The sequence below is a fragment of the Mus caroli genome, chromosome 14 (assembly GCF_900094665.2).
Source record: "Mus caroli chromosome 14, CAROLI_EIJ_v1.1, whole genome shotgun sequence".
NCBI lineage: Eukaryota > Metazoa > Chordata > Mammalia > Rodentia > Muridae > Mus > Mus caroli.
The window spans coordinates 19,560,582-19,578,731 of NC_034583.1; the positions used below are offsets into that span (position 1 = coordinate 19,560,582).

Below are 18,150 nucleotides of genomic sequence, written 5' to 3' on the forward strand. Positions count from 1 at the left end.
AGACAACAGTTTGTGGCAAAGGAGGAAGGAAGCCCACACCACCCTCTCACTGGGCCACATGTGGTCTCTGGCATTTCCTACCTGGGTTGCCTTATTGAAGGGCTCCTGCCTGTCCACAGTCCTGCCTTTTTCTCATCATGAGCAGAGAATTTGGCCTCTCTGGGGGTTTACATATCACTTCATCCCCTGTCACTTCTGGGTGTGTGTTTTAGAGGTTTTTCTGTTGTTGTTTTTTTGAGACAGGGTTTCTCTGTGTAGTCCTGGCTGTCCTGGCATTCACTTTGTAGACCAGGCTGGCCTCGATCTCAGAAATCCTCCTGCCTCTGCCTCCCAAGTGCTGGGATTAAAGGCATGCACCACCACCGCCCAGCTGTTTTAGAGTTTCTATTGCTGTGAAAAGGCACCATGACCACAGCAACTCTTAGAAAGGAAAAGATTTAATTAGGGCTGGCTTACAGTCCAGAGGTTTAGTCTATTATGGTCATGGTGGGAAGCATGGCAGCACACAGGCAGACGTGGTGCTTGCTGGAGAAGGAGCTGAGAGTTTTGTATCTTGATTCACAGGCAGCAAGAAGTAGGTGTGATATACATCCTCCAACAAGGCCACACCTCCTACTAGTGCCACTCCCTATGGATCTGTGGGGGCCATTTTTATTTAAACCACCACAATGTGTTTTGGGGTGTTGTTTTCTGGTGCATACCAAACCCCATGGTGTCGTCGCTCATCACACATCTTGGCGTGATTTAGGCAGAGGGTAAGCAGAGCTCACAGGGAACCTCGGACACACTGCAGATTGATGATACAGATCACTGTCGGCAGTAATTATATTTTGTACTGTGGTCTCGCTCCCTACCCTCTTCTACCCCAGTCATTATTCTGGAACAGAATTAGCTGCTCTGGGCTTCAAAGTGGGAAGTAATGGGGGGAAACATGGTGCCTAAAGGACATGGAGAAGGCATGGCAGAGCCCATGTCCAAGCCTAAGCAGCTACACAGAGGCTGCTGCTAACAAGTTCTGTGGCAATGGACCAGGAACTCAACCTCTCTGAACCTTAGTGTCCTCAAGTCCGTGCCTTGGAGGTTGCCATGGTGATGAGGCAGCCAAGCTGTCCACATAGTGCCTGCTATGCAGAAGTCATTCTGGACAAGGAGACCTATTAAGGGTCCATGAAACAATTCCCCAGCATACATTAGCTGACTCTGTTCTGTCTTTTGTACTGTTCTATGACTTGGCTTGCACACTCAGAATGCCTACATGTCAGACTAACTGAGTGGTCTTTGGTGAATGCTTAACATCACCGAGGCTTGCATTTTCTTTTGTAAAATTTGCCTCATAACTGTATGTGATTCAAGGGGCTATTGAGAGGTCCTCTGTGAACGTGCATACAGCTGTGGGCAGTGTGAGGAGGCGATGTCGCTTTGTTTCCCTTCATGGTGATAGGAAATCCAGGTCTTCCATAGTGGGGGATTCTCCCAAGCTTGTAGCTCACGTGGGGCAGTCCAGATGTTAGGGTCTGTGTTAGGTAACCCCAGCACTGTACCTGCCAATGGTAGGAAATCTCAACACTAGCTTTCCCAAGATGTCTGTTCTTGGGGTTCCCTTCTCAGACCCACCCCTTTTTGAGACAGGGTCTCATGTATCAAGCTTGCTTCAAATTCACTCTGTAGCTAAAGTTGACTTTCAACTTCTGATCCTCCTGCCTGTACTTCTGGAGTGGTGGGATTACAGACATGTACTGTCACACCCAGTTATGTGGTCCTGAGGACTAATTGAACCTGGGCACCTAGTGCATGCTGGGCAAGCAGACAGAACCAGATCCTGGCCCCAACAAATTCTTATATTAGGTTAAAGAGGATGATAATAAAACCATGATTACTACATTATATAATGTTATATATTATGTTTAATGGATAAATATCTTGCTACATATGATCATATATGTGTATGTTTGTGTACATACACTAACACTAGCAATGTCTATTTGTACAGATTCATATTCCTGTTAGAAACATCCCAACCATTGTTACTGCTCATAATGATTTTTTTCTTTCCTCTTCCTCCTCCTCTTCTGCTTCCTCCTCTTCCTTTCCCTCCTCCTCCTCCTCTTCTTCTTTTTTTTTAAGGTATACATGGGGAGGTTTATTGTCGTGAGGAGGCAAAGAGAGGGGAGAGTGAAGAGATAGAAAGAGTGCACACTTAGATAAAGGCAGAGAGAGAGAGAGAGAGAGAGAGAGAGAGATGGAGGGAAAGAAGGCCCTCCTCTTCTTTTAAAACGAGGTCTCTCTATGTAGCTCTGGCTGTTCCTAGAACTCACTATGTTAGCCAGGCTGGCCTCAAATGCAGAGATCCATCTGCCTTGTGACCTGAGTGCTGGGATTCAAGGCATGCTTGGCCTTATAATGACTTTTTATTGTGGCAAATCAGCCCCTATATTCACCAGACAGGTTGTTCTGTCGGCTTGTTGGCTGTTGAGATTTCCCTTCTAGAAAGAGGTGGTGGGGAGGGTCCAGTGACCCTGAGATTCCATTTGCTCCTTCTAGCCATTTGTATGCAGTTCTGCCCTAACCAGTTCTGCCTAACCTACCTTCAGTAGGTTGATGCTGTCGGAAGTCTTCTATGTGGTATTGGCATATATAGGGGGTAGTTAACTGAAGGGACATTGATCTTGTGGTTATGGGAAGCTGTCACCTGTGCTGAATAAAGACTTTGCAGTGCAGCCGCTTTCAGGTCACCCATGTAATTAGAGGGAACTCCTTATCCTTGCTTTAAGACCCTAGTACCTCCTTGTCTCCCCAGTTGAACTCTGGTGGAATCCTACTTTGCTTTGCTATTGGCACTTTGTAAGGAGAGATAGACAGTGTTACACCTCCCCAGGGAAGGAATTCTTGAAATACAACATCACAGAGGGTCATGGTGGGCTCCCTTCCCACAGCCCCCAGATGTCTGTTCAGCACGGGAGATCTTTTGTGTCCAAACTACACTGTTAGGAAAGCAGCAAGCAGCTTTTGCTCTTAAAGATGACATGAGTCTGAGGTGGGTCTTTGGGAGTCTTGGCAGGTGTGACTGTCATCAAGAAGCACGTGACTCCTGGTCTTCTCCATAAATCACCCACTTCATAGCTCTGTGTCGCTTCCCATCCCCAGAGGGACAGCTGTGCTGCTGGCGGGAGGACCTTGCCTGGCTCTTTCTGCAGGGAAAGGGAGCCAGGAGACTGAAATGGGACTTCTTTTCTTTTTTAAATCATGAATACAGTTTTTTGGTTTTTAGATGACACACTTATGCCTGTAGAATTTAAGATATAGAGGAGATGACTACCAACCCTACCAGCATTAGACCAGTATTGTACGGCCATGACGTTGTCCTTGTCCTTGACAAAGTCAGTTTCTACCTGGTTGTGCAGCCATTCTGGACCACCCCAGCTGGTTTGTTTCCTCCAGGGAGAGGTGGAACTTCTACCTTGATCCAAATTCTCTGTACCCCAGTTTTTTCTTGTTCCCTTCTGCAGGCCCTCTGACTAACTGGTTCCCTCAATGAGCTAGGCTGCCACTGTCCCTCACTCTCTTGTCCTGACTCCTCTCTTCACCTTAGCAGTTCTCAGCCCTGGCACAGTCCTTGAAGGCATTTCCCCTGGGGAGAACCTGAAGATTGCTCCTGGCTTCTTCGGGCTGTGTAACTCTTCAAGAACACTGAAAGTGTTGTTTGCTGGTTTGCATCCCATCCGGCTGGCTGTGAATTCTTCTGAGGTGTTCATGCACACCCACCCTTGGAGCCTGTTTCTCCTGACTGGGGGAAGGGAGCCCCATCTCTGCCCAAATCAGGATACAGTTCTTCCCAGGGAGGCATGTGGGTGCTAGACTGAATGCCGGCAGGGGTGGAAGGTGTCTGTGTGTGTGTGTCTGTGTGCCAGAGGAGGCTGCGATCTGGAGTACCAGGTTCAAAGTTCCACCAGCGGCGACACAATTGGTCCTCGTTCACCCGGTGTCTGTGGGAGCACTGTGGTGAGAAGCCCATGATGCAAATCCACGTTAAAGTTTTTGTTCATCTTGGGACAACTCCTTTAACCTTTCTGAGCCTAGAGAGCATCAGCAAACTCTATGAAATCACGGAGTAGCATGGAACCAAGGGAACTGCGCCTGCCGTCTGGCGAGTAGAAGGTCCCCCAGGCAGTGGTGTTTGCTACTGTCATCTGAAATGAATTAATCACAGGATGTGGTAAGTTCTGCAAAGGAAATCAACAGGTATCTTGACAGGGAACTAAGAGCTGGGGTGGGGAGCAAAGTCCTTTGGACAGCCCGGTCGGTCGGTCCGTCGGTCGGTCGGTCGGGGCCTCCCATGAGTTGATGTTACACAGGGAGGATGCTGCCTGCTCTGTGATGAGCTGGGGTGGAGTTTCCTGAAGAGGAATAGCAGGTGCAAAGACCCGGAGACAGGAAGGAGCCTGATGAGAAGCAGACCGTGTGACCTCAGATTGGGGAGTGGGGGTGGGGAAGGAAGGCAGAAAGAGATAAAGTCCAGGAGGAATTAGAGACCACCTGATACAGGGCATAAGGTCAGGAGGCAGTAAAAGTGTGAGAGAAGCCATTCCATTCTGGAGCTCCGAACTACCCTGTGCTCTTAACTTCGGGACTGCCTCACAGAACTGTGTTCAGGAACTAACCCCTTAGCCAGAGATGCAGTTCTGTTAAATAGAAAGCGAATTCACGGCTCACAGAGACTGGGAAGGACCAGGAAATCAGGAACAGCCCCGGATAACACCACTAACAATTGTCCTAAGGACACGTGTGCTGCTGTCTCTGGGTGGGGGAGATGCCACTTTCATAACACCGGCCCTGACAATAAAACATAGCTTCCAATCTGCCCTCACAACCCCTGCTAACGATGTTCCCCTATGACAGCACACACAACTAGCCCTGCAGTGTCCTGGCTGCCCTGCCTCCCAGCTCCTGACCTAGGCCTCGGATGGCAGTACCTAATTGGCTGAGCCTGGCTAGTACTAGGGTGCTCTGGCTTCAAGGAAGGCTGGGAAATGAGTGGCCAGTCTCTGTCTTCTTTACTTGGGCTCTGGTTTCTGAGCGGGGGGGCTCCCCAGGCCCAGGAAGGGAGTTCAACTATAGGGCAACCCCACACACGCTTGACTGTTAGAGATGTCCCAGGCCTCGCCGGTCAGCCTGGAAACACGTGTTCTCTTGAGTGTGCACTTAGTGTGTGGCGGTGCTCTGAGAAGAGCTTTGGCTGCTTTCTTCCTGGCTGATGATAATTTAAAAAACAGCCCTGACTCTGGAGGCAACCATTTCTCTCTGGGATGAGAGGTCAGGCTCTGTGTTTTTAAAAATCCGTTCAGTGCGTGCAGGTGTATAGTGTTTGGGTAACGTGCTTCCCTGTGTTTATCACAGATCTGCATTCCTGATGGAATGCCCTGGCTATTGTCAGCCCTCATAATTGGTTCGCGTTCCAGCCGCAGCATGGGCTGTATTGTCTATTTGCAGTTCTTCAGCAGAGTTTATTGTTTATGTATGTGGTCTCCAGGAAGCTGCATTCGGAAATCTCTGCCTCACCAGGAAGTCTCTCTTAAAGAGGCAGCGTCCTGGGAGAGGCCTACGTGGGAGCAGGTGCTAGGCCTCCGGTAAGGGCGGCATGATCCCTTGTGTAGACACTTAGACCTCTCCCCAGCATCCGGCTGGTGTGCTGTTTCCCAGTATTGGTGACTAATCACACATTTTAAAAAGGGGAAAAGTACTTTACTGTTGGACTATCAGGGTGCTGTGCATCTCGGAGACAGAATGCATCTTAATATCTTGGTATTTTCTTGAGGATGTTTTTGTAGAATTCTTAAACTCTTCAGATGGACACAGTGATGAATAAATATGGGTGCCCAGAAGGTCAAGGCAGGAGAATTCCAAGTGCAAAGCCATCCTGGGCTATCACATTAGACCCCACCACAAACAAGCAAATCAGAATCAAACAGAATTTAAAAGAGGATACGTTTTCTTCACTTTGAAAAGAAGTAAAAGTATTTTTTTTTAAAAAGTAACAGAAATATTTAAAACTATACAAAAATAGAATGTGAGGACTCCTGGTGTCCTTACATGGTTTGCTCTGCCTTCACACACATCAGTCAGTGTCCTGTAGGACTTCCCACACGTTGTTGAGAAAGGAAGGCACCACTACATGTGTTCTACACATGAGAAAACTCAGGTTGCAGAAGGGAAGTGTCTTACCAAACAGTACCAGGCCCAGCCCAACACATCTTACTGCTGTTCCTAGCCCTGGCAGGCGGCTGTAGCTAAAGTTACTATATGGAGGGAGGGGCTGAGGAGATGGCTCAGTGGGTAAAGGCGAGGGAGCCTGACTGCCCTGGTTTCATACATAGAACCCACATCATGGAGGAAGGAGAGAAGTGATTGCCCTATGTGGGTCAAGGAACACACACACATGAAAGAAATGCCCTGATTGTTTTAAGTACAACTGAAAAAACGAAGGAGAAACTTTGTAGTAAAAATGACTTTTTTTTTTTAATTAATTAATTTATTTATTTATTATATGTAAGTACACTGTAGCTGTCTTCAGACACTCCAGAAGAGGGCGCCAGATCTCGTTACGGATGGTTGTGAGCCACCATGTGGTTGCTGGGATTTGAACTCTGGACCTTCGGAAGAGCAGTCGGGTGCTCTTACCCACTGAGCCATCTCGCCAGCCCCCTAAAAATGACTTTTGCTTTGTTACATAGTTTGACCCAGAACATTAAAATGTAAAGTTGTTTTTCTGACCTAAGCAAATTTCTTCTTAAAAATCCTCCTGGTTATTATTATTATTCAGTAGAAGCTTCAAAAATGCCATCCTCACCCCCACGTTCAGCCTTTCCACTCGTAACTTGATTTGGCAGTAGACTGACAAATAGTAAATCCCATTTCCAAGTAAGGAAGTTCTCTGGCTGATAGAGATCAGCTCCACTCCGGTAAACCTTTTCTCTTCCAAAGAACCGAGCGGAGGTCAGTAACCTGCAAGAGTTTCACTTTTAATGGCGAGGCTAACCAAGAGGACTTGACAGGCCTTGAAAGAGCTGCATGAAGGAGGCTCGTGTTCGAAGATAGAAATCAAAAGGGCCGCTTTGCAAAAGCTCCCGCACCGGCTAGACTGTAGAGCAGTTCGCTGGGCATCTGTATTAGTTCTAGGTTGCTGCGACCACATCAGACAAAGACAACTTAAGGCAGGGAAGATTTTGGTTTGGGTTTACTGTTTCAGTGGGTTCCAGTCCCTCGTGGTAATGACGGTACAGAAGAATCACCCAGGCCGTGGCAGTGGGAGCACGTGATAGAGGCTGTTACCTGGAAGCAGAGAAACTTGGGGAAGGATTGGCTGAGATAGCCCTGAAGCCCCACCCCTCCCCTAGTGATCTCCTTCCTTGGTCTAGGTCCCGCAACCTCCCAAAATAGATCCGTGCCCAAACCATGAGCCTCTGGGGGATATTTCAGACTCAAGCCACAACAGTATCAATTGCCAAATAATGCGAGGAATTTGGTTATAAAGGTTCCGATTTGTTTAGAGAGAGAAAAAGTACAGCATACAAACGATAGCTCAGAGCAAAATTGGCAAGATAAGCCCAGAAGACTAGGCAGGTTAGGAATTTGTAAGGATCCCGTGTCAAAGCACCATTTATTTTTAGTTCTTGGGTTGAAACTGTAGATGAAGAGTTTCTTATTTATTTGTGCTTGACCTTGGGCAGCCAGGTCTGTTCCCATGTGCTTTCCATTTATTTTGTAATCTTGTTGGGCTGGGGCACTGAGCAGGGGTTGGTCTGAATCTCTACAGTTAAGTCACCTATATCCAGTTTTGGGGTGGCATCTAGAGGCCTGCCCTCCCCTCCCCCATAACTCGTAGTAAATCAAGGGGTATAGCTGCCCAAGTTGTGTTTGCAGCGGTAAAAAGTAGATCGAGAGACATTCAGTGAAAGGAGCTGACCACAAGTAAACACCCAGGCTCGACATCCTCCGACGTCCTTAATTCTCACTGGCTCGATGTGGTGATGCCCCTCTGCCAGGATGACCCCACCACAGACACCTGCGGTTCCTCCCTCCAACCATGGCATAAAAACTTGGTTTCCTCTTCTTGTACCCGAATTTGGCAACCATCTCAGAAACCTAAGGCCTGTTACTTTGCGATGTTAGGAGTTGGTTAAATCAATGGTAATTGTTTTACATTTCGGTTATTACTGGCATCCCATTTCTGCACTGATCACTTTATATCCCCTTCTGTGACTCATCAGGCAGAATTGTGGGAACTTCTGTGTAACTTCAGGTGCACAGGACCATCCCAAGGCTGTCTTCTGATGCTTTAGATTCTGTGGTGTCTTTAATGTCTCAGACACAAAGGAAGAGATTACAGAATGCAATGAATTTCAAATGGAAGAAACACTATAATTTGCTACGTTTCTTTTCTTGTCACCTCTCTTCCTTCTTCCCCCTCCCCCTCCTCCTGCTCCTCCACTACATCAGAGTCTCGTTCAGGAGACCATGCTGTCCTTAAATGTAAGATACCTCCTCCCCAGAGTGCTGCTGTCACAGACATGTGTCACCACATATAGTATTTGCTACCTTTTTTGTTTATTTATTATCATCTTTGTGTGTGTGTGTGTAGGCATATGTATGTGAAAGTCAGAGGACGGGGGCTGGTGAGATGGCTCAGTGGGTAAGAGCACCCGACTGCTCTTCCGAACGTCCGGAGTTCAAATCCCAGCAACCACATGGTGGCTCACAACCATCCGTAACGAGATCTGACTCCCTCTTCTGGAGTGTCTGAAGACAGCTACAGTGTACTTACATATAATCAATAAATAAATCTTAAAAAAATAAAAAAAAAATAAAAAAAAAAAAAAAGAAAGTCAGAGGACACTTTCAGAAATCTGTTCTCAGCTTCCATTTGGGTGAGGCAGAGCCTCTTTCATTGTCTCTAGTGTTCTGTGTCCTCCAGGCTGGTTGACCCTCAAATTTCTGGGCAATTCTCCTGTTTCTACCTCCGGTCTCTCAGTAAGAGTGCTAGGATTTAAGATCTGTGTCACCACACACATTTTTCACATGGGTTCTGGGGATCAAATTTGGGTCATCAGGTTTTGGCCACAAGTGGTTTTACCCACTAAGCCATCTCACCAGCCCATTTTTCATTTCTAGTAAAGATAGAATTTTACTGAAACGTGACCAATATCTTATGCAAATGAAGTTCTCACCGCCCCAGTAAATCTATTGCTTGGAGGAGACTGCCTAGATGGAGCCTCTCATCAGGAGATGCTGTCAGCTGCATAGATGAGCCATACAAGAGAAGCAGCCTTTGTCCCCACGATACCAAGAAGTGTGGTGGTAGTGTCTCAGCTAGAAGTCTAGTTATTGAACAGGCGTGGGAACACAGCCACCAGTGTCTACACAGAAAGTGCCTCATGGGTAGTTTCCCATGTTGAAACAAATGAATCACCACCTCAAGGTGAAGGAAAATAGCAGACCACAGGAACCTGGACCTCCACAGCTTCCTGGTTTTATTTTCTAAATTTCTCACTAATCTGTTAGGATTTATCTTGAACCACTGTAAAGTGGGGCTTTGAAAGGAGGATGTCTTTCCCCAGGAGGCAGTGAAAGGTTCTATTGTTGACATTCCTTGTCTTTTCCAGTGGTTTTGGTTCAATGAGTCAGATTTCTGAATATTAAAGAAGCAGTTCTCTAGATGGCTCTTGGATGGTAAGGGGTGAAGGGTCAGGAAGTGTGTGTGTGTGTGTGTGTGTGTGTGTGTATGTGTGTGCTGTAGGTGTTCAAAGGATTCTTCCTGACTGATCTGTACCACCTAGGCCCTGTGCTAATGGAAAGCTCACATTACCTTTCTGAGTTTTAGGTTCTTTTTTTGTTGTTGTTTTAAAAACTTTAGAATATCATAATAAAATTAAGACCTTCTTAACAGAGTTGTGAGGATCATATAAACAAAAAAAAATACATGGTCAGGGCTCATGTTAACACATCAACAATCGGCAGTCACAGTGTAATGTCACAGTAAAAATCATGGTTCACAATGCATTAACATCCTCCACAAGGACACTGTTACCGTGAGCTAAGTGTCCAGCACTGGCGGTGGTGAGAATGGACAACAGTAAAGGAACATTCCAAGCCCATCTTTCATGTTTGCACAGCGCCCAATGCTGTGGGCTGATGGAGCCGTACAGAAGTACTCTCCAGCAAGATGCTGAAAATGCGTCATGGCGTGGGAAGATGCACTCCCTGGTTGTCAAGGAAAAGACCTGTGCTCTTGCAGTTCACCAATGTCGTTGTCCTGTTTTTAGTAAAAGAAAGGGGTGGAGGCAAAGACCTTGTTGCACCCAGAAGCTCAGGGGTGTCTCAGTACCAGGAAAATTCCAGAAGTGTTGCCCTTCGAATGTTCCACACAGATGGCCCTTGGGATCTCTCTTTCTCTCTCTTGAATAAAAGATCTGGAATTTTAGGCTTTAAAAAAGTAACCTAGAATATCTGATCAGCTTGAGCTGGTAGCTTCTTGGGTTCCCCAGAGCAGAAACTGAGTGAAAAGAAACCTCTTCAGCAGGCGGATCCCACTGGCCTTTGTCTTCGGGTATTCTACCCCTCCCCTATCCCAAAGGCACTAGTGTTGATGAGTCCAAGTCTCCCTCTGTCTTTAACCCCACTACCTCTGCCAAAGGGGGTTATGGCAGAGCCCTTGGAAAGATGAATTTTGCTTTTTTACCTTCTGTCTTCTGTTCTGCTTAGCTGTCTTGCAATGATATATAACTTGTAAAAATTGAAAAACATATCTGAATCCCTGTAGCCCCTCAGAGTCCCAGAGCAAAAACTCTAGTTTCTTTATGAACTCATGTGCTGCAGCTCAAAATGAATGTCACAGGGCAGTGACTTCTCCTCGCCATTTTCCTCTGTCTTCACAGACTCTTTTGTTCCTGGAGTTCTTACCCCTGTCAGAGCGGTAGCAGCTGCAGAGGAAATGGCTGTGCACTGGCCTTTCTGTGCCCCTGTCCCTGCCAGGGCATCTTTAGGCTTCCTTCTCTCCCTACTTCCTTCCTTTTCGACCGCTACCTGCTTTAGGGCGTAGTCAGGTTCACCTGTTCCTAGAAATGCTGTAGCTGCTGCTTTTGGTCCCCTTCCTCTTCTCCACTCTCAGTAGCTGGAAGTTTGATTGAGTCAGCCTAGGTTAGTTGCTGTGAGTGGTTCATCCCTCCACAGAAATGAACCAAACCAGAGTGTGCTCTGTCAGCTCATAAGGCTGGCCTTGGTGATTGGAGCTTTTGGAAGTGGCTTTGTCCCAGGCTTAAAGAATGTTCCAGGGGTTCTCAGAGGATTAGCATTCATTCTTTAGCTGGGCTGCCACTTGAAAAGGTTGTTGAGGGGCCTGTGCAAATGTGGGGTTCTTTCTGAGTGGATTTTGAGCAAAAATCCTTCTGGTGAGGTGTTAGGCTTAGGGAAGGAGGACCCCAAGGACCCTCCGACACCACCATTTGGTGTGACCTGGGTGCCAGCCCCGAGGTGACTCATTCTTGTCTTTCAGACAGGAGTGCTTTAGAGTGATGTCACTTCCTTCTTTCTTCAAACAAGTGCAACCACTCATCCTCTGAAGTAAGAAGAACCTGTCAGAGTCGCCTCCGGGCACAGCCAAGTTAAGCACTTTGGGGTCCCACACTTCCCTGCTATGGTCTGATTTTTCTAGGTTTTCTTTTTCTTCTTTTGTCCTGCACACCCTTCCTAGATGCCTGTGTTCCTGTCTCTGAGAGCTCTTCAAAAACTTTGTCCAAGTGAAAATTATTTTGGGGGGCTCAGTTAATGTGTGTGTGTGTGTCCGTCTATCTGTCTGTCTGTTGAATATATATTTTCCTGGTAGTATGGATGGTGCTAGCCTTCCTCATAGTCCCTGAAGTTAGATGAGTGTCTTGTCCAAATGGTCCAGCTCTCTCTATGCTGGTCCTCTGACCTTATGCTAGGGTGAGAAACATGAGCACTTGTTGAAATCTGTGCATTTGAGAGACAGTAAAGCTTGTTTTGCATCTTTGAAGCTAAATGTTACATTTACAAAGATCTTTATGAATAAATTCTGCCCTGTTGGGGACTTAAAAAAAAAAAAACTTGAAAACTTCACAGGAGCTAGGTCTCTTGGTCTTGAGACAATAGCCCTGTATAGAGAGTGACTGAGACGGTTTACTGTGGTCTTCCAGAACGCTGTAGGTCACAGTGATACTGTCTACATTACCTAAGGGAGTATAGATCTTGTAAAAAGCAGGGAACTGGGTGTGCATCCCACTGAGACCGCCAGTTCATAAAATGAGAAATGCTAGCCCCGAGTTAACCATAAGAAGAGCAGGAAGAAAAACCAAAAGGAAGGTTTCCATCAGTAGCTATTTTTAAAAGGCATTGGAGGGAAGATGCCAGATTCACTCAAGTAAAAAGAAAGCAGCGGATGGGTGTGTGGTTACTCTTAAATTGTGGTTCTGTATGTGCTCTGTGTCTTAGGCAGGACTTAAAGTTCAAAGGAGACCTTTGATTTCTTTGTACCCAAAGCTGGCCTTCTCGTATCCCTCCTAGTGACACTTCCTCATCTCTCTATTTCACTCAAGTGTTTAAATACATAGAGTTCCACATGGGAAGCAGAACAGCCCAAGGGCTGCTGGGACATCTCACATGTCTCTAGGTAGGGACCCAGTAAGCACAACTTACTTCTAAATGACTGGTGATGGGTCTGCTTTTGAATGCCAAAGCCAAGAGTGCTCCGAAAGAGCAGCTATAACCGGCAAGGAAACTACCAGGCGGAGGGAGCCCTGGGCTGGAGTGCTTAGCTTCTGACACTTGTAACGGATGGCCCCTGTCACTTCCTGTCATGCAACTTAAGTGGTGGGGAGGAGTTCCCTCAGGGAAACCATGCTCACACAGCTCTGAGCCTCCTGTCCACCAGGCTCTGCTGCAGTTAGCAGCCAGGGAATTGGGGTGGATGAGGTCGGAGCGCCCCATGGTGTGGTGCTGTTTTTTTCTCCGTGCACAGGTAAGTTCCTTGTTGTTCTGGAGCAGGGGATGGGTGTTCTCAGCTCTCACCCAAGCCTCCACTGGGAGTCAGAATCTGAGGTGTGGGAGGATGTGGAGGTCTTGACATTACCCAAGTTGATAGGCAGTGAGCTGCTATTAAAAAGCAACAAACAAACAAACAAACAACAACAAAAACCCTGGATGATGGAGCCGGTTTCCTGTCTCTCTTTAGACTTGAATTAAGATGTTGTGTGTGGTAATTAGGACAGCAGCCTGGTGTGTGTGTGTGTGTGTGTGTGTGTGTGTGTGTGTGCGCGCGCGCGCGCGCGTGTGTGTGCACATGTGCCTGTGCACACACACTAGGTAGCATTGCATCACTGCCATCACCTCCCAAGCAGCTATGATTGGAGGAAAGCCAGTGGAAGGCTGGTCACCCTCTGTTCTACGATGCTAACGTTTTGATTTTTACAAGAGACCCACATCAACTAATGGGAAGATGGGGAGAGAAAGATGCTCTCTCTCTCTCTTCTGGTAGTTATATCTCTAGGTGGGCTCCCATAGTCATCTTCTCTCTGGATTGGAGAATGGCTAAACTCAGTTTGGAAGCTCATTAGGTTTGGAGCTACTCTTGTAGGATTCCCTAAGGTAACTCTGGTGTTTCAATGGTGCTCATCACTGGACAGATGAAGCCGGACCCGGCACACTCCAGGTTCTCCCTCAGTATGCTGGAATGCAGCTCAGGTTGTTTGGGAGTGAGCTTCAGGAAACAATTTGTTTCTTGGTTGAAGGATGGTTAAGAGTCCCGAAACTTCCTCTCCTGTGCCGTTTGATGATTTGTTTGGGGTATGTGTAGACATTTTACAGGAGCCAAAACTTCCTTTAAAGGAAAACCCCTCACTTGTTCCAGTCTCACCAGAATGACCGATAAGTGCAATCCTGGTAAATAGCAGCTAGCATTCTGTGTTCTGTCTGGACAGTGTGTGTGTGTATGTTTGTGTGTGTCTGTGTTTGCATGTGCATTTGCATATATGTATGTGTGTGTCTGTGTACATGTGTGTCTCTGTGAGTATGCATGTATGTGTATGTATATGTATGTATATCTGTTTTTGTGTATGTGCATGTGTGTCACTGTGTGTGTGTGCATGTATGTGTCTCTGCATGTGTGTATGTATGTGTGTGTGGTCAACATCAGGTGTCTTCCTTAATCACTAACTGCTTTTTCAAAGTTTGTATTCATTATTACTGTGTGTGTGTAAGCAGCATGCATGAAGGCAGACTTGCACAGCTCACATGTGGAGGTGGAACGACAACTCTATGGAGCTGATGCTATTTCTTTGTTGACTCTGGGGATCAAAGTCAGGTCATCAGGCTTGCCTTTCATTTTATCCTCTGAGCCATCTCAGAAACCCCCACCAACCATATCTCTTTTGAGACATGGTCACTCACTGACCTGGAGTTGGCCAGTTTGAGTACAGTGATTGGCCAGCAAACCCCAAAGATCCTCCAGTCCCCGCTTTCCCATCTCTGTGACTACACCCGGATTTATGAGGGTTGGTGGGGATTCAAACTCAGGCCCATATCTCAAACAGCCTTACTGCCTGAGTCATCTTCCTGTGATTTTGACTGCTCTAAGGATTTGGCAAGTTGAGTCAAACAGGGTTTCTCTTCTTGTTCCTGACTTGTTTCAGACAACATCCTCAGGGTTGATCGATGATCTAAGCTGTGTCAGAATTTTCTCCCTGGAGGCTGAGTAGTGCTCTGTTTGTGTATGCGGACATTCTGTGCACCCGCTCATCCTTCACTGAGCCCTGGGTTACTTATAGGCTTTAGCGTTGTGAATGGTACTATCACAAATGTGAATGTACAAATAGATCTTTGAAACCCTCCTTTCACTTTCTCAGGGTCTGTACCCCAAAGTAGGATCACTGGATTGTAATTATGTCGTAGTCCCATGGCATCTGTGATTTTCTCCATCTTGCCTGAAGCACACGAGGATCCCAGGCTCTCGACATCCTTGACAACACTTACTATTTTCTGTTTTTATTTTTGTTATGTGTTTCTTTTTGTGTTCATCTAATGCTGGTGACATGGTGTTTTCATATTTATTGTTGACCATTTGTGCATCTGCAGAGAAACAGCTCAAGATTGGTGCCTATTTTTGAATCAGGGTGTTTGATCTTTGTTGTTGAATTTAGGAATTCTTTCTGTATTTGGATATTTATCCCTTATTATATATATGATGTGTTGATATTTTCTCCCACATTGTGGTTTCCTTTTAATTCTACTGATATTATATAAACATGTATTTTTAATCCTGTCATGTGACTTGGGTAATTTCACTCTCCTCCAGCTCACTACACCAGCTACTTGTTTGCTTAAAGAAGAATAATTTTTGAGCCTTTGAGGTGCGGGAATTGACATTTAAAGGTGTTACATATAAATGACATTAACACAATGATATTAATGTAGGACAAATAATAGCACGTATGTTACTAGCTTATGAAGCTGCTATAGCCCTGGAAGGATTAGCTACTGTTTTACCATTTTGCAGATGGTAACACTGAGGCTTAGAAAAGTTTCCTAAAGTCTGCGTGCTGACAAGAAAAATCAAGTTTCATATGAAGGCAGAGTGGATGCAGAAATGACATCTTTAGCCACTAGGCAGCAGGTGGTAGCTAATGTTGGGGCCCTGCTTAGTCTCCTGCCATATACAGTGTCTGAAGGACTTTCTCTTCGGTGCTTTGTCAACTTGTCCATTTTGGTGTTTGGTAGGGTTCAATGACCTGAGGAAGAGCATTCATGACAAGTCACTTTCTCTGCGGCTCTGTTTACTCACCTATCAAATGTCATCTGTTTCCAAACTCATTTCAGCTCTGATGTGAATCTCAGGCATGCAGATAGATATGTTGTATCAAAGTAAAAACTAGTTTGTTTGTTTTTTTAAACTTTTTAATTTTTTTTATTTTTTTGGTTTTTTGAGACAGGGTTTCTCTTGTGTAGCCCTGGCTGTCCTGGAACTCACTCTGTGGACCAGGCTGGCCTCGAACTCAGAAATCCATCTACCTCTGCCTCCCAAGTGCTGGGATTAAAGGCAAGCGCCACCACTACCCAGCTAAAAAAAACTAGTTTTTATGTCTGTCTCAGTTAAGTGTTTTTAAAGTCAGGCAGTGGTGGTGCATGCCTTTAATCTCTGCACTCAGGAGGCAGGGGCAGATAGATCTCTGAGTCAAGACTTACAAAGCAAAGTTCCAGGACAGACAGGGCAACTTGAAAAACAAACAAACAAACAAACAAACAAGATGTTTTTAGGATATCTACTTGAATCTAAATGTAATAGGCTAGGTGATTTCTTTTGGAAATCTATGGGGCTGGACAGTGGTGGCGCACGCCTTTAATCCCAGCACTTGGGAGACAGAAGCAGGAAGATTTCTGAGTTCGAGGCCAGTCTGGTCTACAAAGTGAGTTCCAGGACAGCTAGAGCTACACAGAGAAACCCTGTCTCAAAAAAAAAAAAAAAAAAAAAGAAAAGAAAAAGAAAAGAAAAGAAAAAAGGAAATACCATGGAATAAATTTTGATAATTTTGATTTTTTTTATCTCTGACAGTTTCCAGAAAAGGCTCTGGGGAAGTTTTGGTCATCGATGGGAGGGAGAAAAGGAGAAAGGTTTAAGTTGTCACTGTAACTAAGATCTGATCCAAGTAGTTCTGTATCTGTGGAGAGCCAGGGGCCAGTGGGGTTCGGGCGCGGGCTTTGGAACCAGGCTGGTGTGGGTTTGGGTACCAGCTTTGCCTTACTAGCTGTGTGTTATGATGCCTTTCTGAATCTAATTTCTGTGATATGAGATGGAAATAATAGTGTCCACCTTCTTTGGTTGTCCTGAGAAACAACTGAAATAGCTCATGACGTACCGAGCTGGACCAGCCAGCACTCAGCCAACTTTACCAGGTCCCATGTAGTACTAACTAGGATGTATGAGTGACTACCAGAGAAGTGGCAGATTTTACACTGGGTCTCAGCACCGAGGCAGAGAAGCAACCCTGCCAAAGACAAGGCTCGGCGGTATACATGGACTTGGTGGCAGCCACCATCTTGGCTTATTTTTGTGGAGGGGGTGAGGCAGCTTATTCCGTGCAGCGCTTTATTTAAAACCCCTCTCCTAGCCTTCCCAGGACTGGCCATGGGGGCCACAGGAGGAGAAGGACATTCAAAGCTGGTTCCCGATAGAGCACTCAACCGTGTGACTCACTAGGGACACACTCGACACACTCAGGGTGGTGACCACCACTGTCTGCTGGGACAGAAACAATGGGTGGCTCTAGGACCTAAATATAGACCGTATGGATGTCACTTAGGGAAACAGGTTCCCGGTGCTGGCTGGGTGGGCGGCTCTCTCAGGAAGAGCTCAGGAAGCCGGTTCTGGCGCTGATCCTTGCTCTGTCCATCCTGGTCTCTAAATAACATTACCCATGCTCTGGCCTCTCTGTTTCCCCAGTGGGCCTGCCTCAGCATGCTGTCTAGCTCATTTTCCCATCTCTTTCCTGCCAGGCTCAATGGCTTCTCTCTCAGCTCCTAAAGGTCCCTACTTGTCCCCCTGTCATTGGTTCTTGTGTTCCCTCATTCCTTCTGGTCTAGCGGGACAGAGCACGGGGCAGGAGTCTGGAGTTTGGAAGTCATCAGGTTTCAGACTGCGGTTAACACTGGGTACTGCCAACTTTCCTGGCCCCCACCTCTCCTTTAAAGGCAGTAGAATCACAGCTGTTAAGGTTGTGGTTCCTTCGAGCTGCAGAGATGGCTCAACTGTTAATAGCACTGGCTGCTCTTCCAGAAGACTGGCTCTCACACCCACATGGTGACTCACAACCCTCTATAACTCTAGTTCCAGAGGCTCTGACACCCTTTTCTAGACTCCACAAGTATTGCCATGCATGTGGTGCATGGCAATATATGTAGGCAACACATCTAATACACACAAAATTTTACAAAGTATAGTTTTAAGAGTGAAAAAAGAGGCCGGGCGTGGTGGCGCACGCCTTTAATCCCAGCACTCAGGAGGCAGAGGCAGGTGGATTTCTGAGTTCGAGGCCAGCCTGGTCTACAAAGTGAGTGCCAGGACAGCCAGGGCTACACAGAGAAACCCTGTCT

General features: G+C 46.4%; 1 protein-coding gene across 4 annotated transcripts in view; it reads left to right on the forward strand.

Moving 5' to 3' along the window:
- The window catches only part of Arhgef3 (Rho guanine nucleotide exchange factor 3), a 289,545-nt gene that overhangs the window by 108,329 nt on the left and 163,066 nt on the right, over window positions 1-18,150 (forward strand). The window contains exon 1 of one of the 4 annotated variants that reach the window (XM_029468791.1): window positions 12,871-13,027. The exons of the other annotated variants lie outside the window; for them this stretch is intronic. Coding sequence (XP_029324651.1) covers window positions 12,977-13,027 — 51 coding nt within the window. The 5' untranslated portion in view covers window positions 12,871-12,976. Of the gene's footprint in view, window positions 1-12,870; window positions 13,028-18,150 lie in introns of those variants that run through there. 4 annotated transcript variants of the gene reach the window in all.